We start from the raw sequence: 6,254 nt of genomic DNA on the forward strand, positions 1-6,254 counted from the left end.
AAGGCTATCACTGGCCCAGTTAGAGTCAGAGAAGGCAGAAAGAGCAAAAGAACTGGGAGTGAAAAAGAGACCATGATGTAGAGTCCCTTTGACATATCGAAGGAGTCTCTTAACAGCATGAAAATGAGCATTGGTAGGGAGATGCATAAACTGACATGCTTGATTAACAGCAAATGAGAGATCAGGTCTGGTAATAGTCAAATATTGCAGTCCACCAACCAAACTTCTATATAGTGATGGCTGAGCAAATGGCAGGGAATCGGTTGTAGAACACACAGCTTTAACTACCATAGGAGAGGAGCATGGTTTGCAGTCGGCCATTCCAGCTTTATTCAATAAGGCAGCAGCATATTTAGCTTGAGATAAAAAGGAACCATGCTCATCAGATGTAACTGAAATGCCCAGAAAATAAGACAAAGGACCAAGATCTTTCATGGAAAATGATGTGTGCATGTGCTGAAGAAGCAGATTAATGAAAGCAGGATCATCACCAGTTAGTAAGATGTCATCAACATATACCAAGAGCAGAGTGAGGTTTGTAGAAGTTTTTCTGATAAAAAGAGAGGCATCAGACAGACTGTTGGTGAATCCTTGAGAGAGCAAGAAAGTTGAGAAGGTGGAGTACCAAGCCCGAGGGGCTTGCTTGAGACCATACAAGGCCTTCTTGAGTTTGCAAATATGTGTAGAAGATTGTTCAAACCCTAGAGGCTGCAGCATATAAACCTCCTCTTGAAGAGTACCATGAAGAAATGCATTGGAAATGTCAAGCTGTTTGATGGACCATTGAGCTTGAAGAGCAATACTCAAAAAGATGCGAATGGTGGGTTGTTTAGCCACAGGACTAAAGGTCTCATGGAAATCAATTCCTTCTGTTTGCAAAAATCCCTTGGCCACCAATCTAGCTTTATAACGAGCAATGGTACCATTTGAATCTCTTTTAATGCGAAAAACCCATTTACACCCAATGGCAATTTTATGAGAAGGAAGAGGGACAAGGTCCCAAGTGCCTTGTTGTTGAAGAGCTTGATATTCTTCTTGCATGGCTTGAAACCACACAGGAGAGTGAAGAGCATCATGAACAGATGTAGGTTCAGTTTCAAGAAGAGAGCTTTTAGCAGAAAAACAGTGGGAAGGCCTATGTTTAGATCGAGTAATCATGGGATGGATGTTAGACACAGAGGAAGAAAGAGAAGGAGGAGGTAAATCAATAGTAATAGAGGAAATAGGAATAGGTTGAGGTAGAGGAAGAATAGGCTCAGAACTGGAAGAGGGCTCAGAAGAAGCAGGAGAAGCAGGAGAGGAAATAGGAATAGGCTGAGGAAGAGGAGGAGTAGGCTCAGATCTGGAAGAATGCTCAGCAGGAGATGAAACAGATGAAGAAGGAGACTGAGGTGGAATGGCAGCTGAAGAACTGAGGGCAGCAGGCCAGAAAAATGATGTAAGAGTAGATAAATCTGAAGTAGATGAAGAAGAGGACACTGTGGACTGCTGAGAAAAAGGAAAACATGATTCATTAAAAATAACATGCCTAGAAATGTAGACTTTTCCAGAAATAGGCTCAAGACATCTATATCCCTTAATAGTAGGATGGTACCCTAAGAAAACACAAGACATAGATTTTGGTGCTAGCTTGTGTGGAACATAAGGTTTTAACCAAGGAAAACACTGACAACCAAACACTTTGAAAAGAGAGAAATCAGGTATGGTATGAAATAACATCTCAAAAGGTGTCTTGTGATGTAAACGGCTAGAAGGCATTCTGTTAATGAGGAATGTGGATGTGGCAACAGCATCAAACCAAAACTTAATGGGAACAGATGAGTGATGAAGCAATGTGATAGTACTTTTAATAATGTGTCTGTGTTTGCGTTCAGCTATGCCATTTTGGGCCTGAGTATAAGGACAACTCCTTTGATGAACAATGCCATGAGAAGACAGCAAAGTATCAATTCTTTTATTGACAAACTCAGTGCCACAGTCAGTCCTAAGTATTTTAAGAGAAGTCTGAAATTGATTGTCAATATATGCTTTGAATATAAGCAATTTATCATACACCTCACTCTTGTAGTTCAAAGGATAAACCCAAGTAAATCTACTATAGTCATCCACAAACAAAACATAGAAACGAAATGGAGCATCATCTACTGTAAAGGGACCCCATACATCACTATGAACTAAGGCAAAAGGACAATTGACAAAAGTATTAGACAATGTGAAAGGAAGTCTATGAGATTTAGACATATTACAATCAAGGCAAGACAAGGCCTTATTGAAAGACAATTTATTTGGTAAAACATCAGACAGATGTTGAAGCTTTAAAGAAGATGGATGGCCTAATCTTTGATGCCACAGCAAATCAGGCACAGATGCTGAATTGCTGGACTGAAACAGAGTTGTTGGAGTGCTATCTGTTGGAGTGCTATCAGACAAAGGAGCAGTAGTGCTAGAGTGAAAAACTTGAGGAGAAGAGCATGGTTCAGATGAAGGAATGAACTGGTAAAGACCATTGATGTTAACACCTCTATGCAGAATCTTGTTCGTGCATTTGTCCTGAATGACAAAAGTATTAGCATCAAAAATAACAAGGCAGTTGAGGTCTTTGGTGAGTTGATGCACAGATAAAAGGTTTGAAGAAATAGCTGGAACATGAAGAAGATTGGAAAGAGGAAAAGAATAATGCGGAGTTGGCAAAATACCTTTACCAATATGACTGATTTGTAAGGAAGAGCCATTACCAATTTGAACATGATCCTGACCTTGATAAGGCTGAAATTGTTGCAGATTAGTCAAGTCATTGGTCAGATGATTGGTAGCAGCAGAGTCAACATACCAAGGAGGTATGGAAGGATCAGAAGAGGACTGAGGAACTGAAGTAGCATATGACTGAGGAACTGAAGCAGCATAAGCCTTTGACGGAGAGGAACTGCTGCCAGAGAAAGGCTGAAATGTAGGATCCAGTCGATGCCAGCAATCAAAAGCAGTATGATTCCAACCTCCACAAATCTGGCAGCCAGAGTTAGATCCAGAATTAAAGGAAAAGGCTCCTCTGGATCTGTTATTATTATGAATGTTATTGTTGTATCTGTTATTGAATCTGCCACCACGAGAAATATTATATCTGCCTCTGAAGCCACGAGAGGAACCTCTGCCCCTTGCAGAATGAAAACCTCTATTAACAGAATTGGAAGAATCATAACCTGAAGATAATCCTTGTGAGGCAGAATAGGCAACATGAAGATCAGTGCCAGGAGACTGTTTAAGTTTCTGTGCAATATGAATGGATTCGGAGCATAACAATGAACACAAATTTTCCATTTGGATAGGCTCAGATCGAGTACGAATAGAAGTTTTGAAAGCCTCATATTCCTCTGGTAGACCATTCAAAGTGAAGAAAACCAGATCTTCATCCTCAATTTTTGCAGAAGCTAAAGCCAGCTGTGCTGCCAGATCTTTAATTTGAGAGAGATAGACCTCCATTGAAGATGATTTCTTACGCAGAGTTTGAAGTTTGGTTTTTAGTTGATGGATATGAGAGCGGGAAACTGAAGTAAACTGCTTCTCTAAGAATTGCCATACCTGATCACTTTGAGTCAGATGAAGAACAGATGAATAAATGGATGAAGATAGAGTTGCAGTTAGACAAGTAAGCAAATGTGCATCAATCAATTGCCATTGCACATAACTTGGATTTGAAACAGGTTTTCCAGTTTCATCAATAAGATCTGGAGATGGACATGGATGAGATCCATTAACATGATCAAGAAAGCCAGATGCTCTAAGCATATTTGTCATTTGAGATTTCCATATGAGGAAATTGTTAGATTCGAGCTTCACTGTAATGAGAGAGTTGAAATTTGAAATTAGTAAACTAAGATTTGATGGCAGGGAAGAATCAGCCATTGGAGACCTGTGGATCTTGCTCACGAGAGCTTCAATGCTCTGATACCATAATGAGTTTCTTGAAACTTATTATATTTTTCATTATATCAAATCTGTTGGGTACATTGATTTATATACTGTATCTAAAGCATACAAAATATCTAACCTGAAACTAACTCTAAACAAAGTAACTAACTCATAACAAACTAGTCTAACCACCACAACTAATTCCACTAGAGTTACAGATCTGTGATGGTGCAGGTCTAACAGACAAAGACAGCTGGCCATGAGCAGATGGTGATGAAATCTGAGTGCAGTGAGCAGAGGATACTTCTTCAATATATATATATATATATATATCTTTATTTAATAAATAAATATTGAATGCAATAGTGATATCAATCGATTAACAAAAAACTGCAAATGAGATTAGATAGACATTTATAATGTAAAATTCACTATTAATTAATGATATTGTCATCTAATATTATCATTATATCTAATATTTACTCTTATTCAAAAGTTGTATATTATCAAAGAAAAATGAAGAGAGAATACAAGTGGAATGGTCTATGTGTCTCACCACAGCCCATTTAAAATATTATAAAGGACACTTTATATCGGGCCGTTGAAATTTCAGAGAAATTTCTCAACTCCACTTTTAATCACCACCTTCTTCCCTTTCAACTGCTACGCCACCACCTTCAGCAGCCACCCCCCAGTTCTCCCCGCCACCTCACATTTGGCCACCACCAGCAGCCCCTCTCCACCTATGACTCCCACACCCCAACCCTACTCTCCCTTCAATTATCTTTTTCTCTGGGTAGGTAAGGTTAGAATTAATTAGAATGTCTAAAGAAAAAAATAAAATTCAAATTTAATTTTTGAAGTGCATTTACAAGCTTCTAGAGAGAGGCTCTCCTATGTCTCCATTATTTCAGGATTACCCTTAGATTTGGCAGAATCAGAAACCAAGTTGACAAGAAAGTCAAAGTTATCAGTGGCTACAACAGCAGAGGCAACATCTTCTTTGTGAAGAGTCCTCCTCTTCCCTTGCACAGTCATCATCCAAGACCTCCTTGTAACTTCTTCTATGAAGAGCTCACAAGCCTTTGAGAACACAATGGGTGCCTCCCCAGATATCATCTTCACATCGTCGCTCGATTTCTTCATGATCTTCTTTATCCTCGCCAACGGCAAAGAGTGAGGCCCACTTCTCCCCGACATCCCTCCTCCACCTCCTCCTCCTCCAGAACCAGATACAATCCTCGAATATGTTCTTGCTTGCCTCATTTTTTTCAAAGTCACTACGAGAATGAACTCAATCCAAAATATGAAAGTGAAATGTGAAGTGGAGAGAGATTGAAATGAAGAGTGATGTGAATGGAAAATGGTGAGAATATTTTAGGGTTTACTTATAGGGTTGTGGGAAATGGATGGAGAGTTTGAAAGTGAAATGTGAAGAAAAAATTAGGGTTTAAGGAAGGCCGGCCAACCTACTTGTGCTTGTGCCGGCTAATTAGGACAGTTCATTTGTATTATATACTTCTATATATAATTTGGAAAATTCTAATTTTGTAAAAAAAAAAAAAAAAACTATACAATACTTTTACAGGAATGTTGGGATGGCAATTTTATAATTAATAGTTACCTAGAAAAGATAGGCAGCCAAAAAAATTAGTAAGAAATTTACCTTCAAATATGAGGTTCATGTTTCAGAAACTTTGAAGAGCTATACAAATGGAAAAATCATTCAAGATTTTTGTACAAAATGATATGACACGAACTTATAATTTACAAAATTGTTAAATTCAGTTAAAAAAGTTTTAGATGCTTTCTATTGCATGATTGGAATGGAAATCTCCATTTAATAGATAAATTGCAAATATATCATTAAAATTTAAAATCATTGATTTACGTTGTTATGCCAATTTAAATTTTAAATTAAAATTTTTTTTTTTCTTAAGATATGTTGTTATGTCAATTTATATTTCTTAACCCATGCATTTGCCAACTTCATACTTCGTCCGCCCTTCCACCATGTGGGTTAGATAGATGCCACCGAGTTAATCTAATTGTACAAAGAAATTTCACATAATAATACACAAATATAAGATAAAAGGTTGACTATTTCACAAGTGGTATTTATATGTGTCTTATTATGTGTGAAAATATTCGTTGTCTGCTGTATAGCTGAGACTTTACGTGAATGATTTTTTTGAAGTTCGAAGAGGATTGTGGAGAGCCTTGTATTTTATAAAAAGAAAATAAAATATTTACTTAAGGAACAAAAAAATCTTCTAATATTGTTTTCAGTAATTCATTTACAAAAAATAAAAAATAAAAAATTACTCCATTCTCAAATTTAAGAAGTC

The 6,254-nt window shown here is 37.4% G+C and overlaps 1 protein-coding gene across 1 annotated transcript; it reads right to left on the minus strand.

Moving 5' to 3' along the window:
• Positions 1-4,800: 4,800 nt before the first annotated feature.
• LOC114303204 (nuclear transcription factor Y subunit C-4) lies at positions 4,801-5,172 on the minus strand. The gene has a single exon (XM_028248341.2). It carries the CDS (start codon positions 5,170-5,172, stop codon positions 4,801-4,803), a length of 372 nt encoding a protein of 123 aa, XP_028104142.1.
• Positions 5,173-6,254: the final 1,082 nt, after the last annotated feature.

This window comes from Camellia sinensis, chromosome 11, assembly GCF_055761805.1.
Source record: "Camellia sinensis isolate YWXY chromosome 11, ASM5576180v1, whole genome shotgun sequence".
NCBI classification, from domain to species: Eukaryota; Viridiplantae; Streptophyta; class Magnoliopsida; order Ericales; family Theaceae; genus Camellia; species Camellia sinensis.

What these genes read in the sequence shown, in the direction of transcription:
- LOC114303204 (XM_028248341.2), bottom strand. Translation starts at nt 5,172, where the DNA reads ATGAGGCAAGCAAGAACATATTCGAGGATTGTATCTGGTTCTGGAGGA.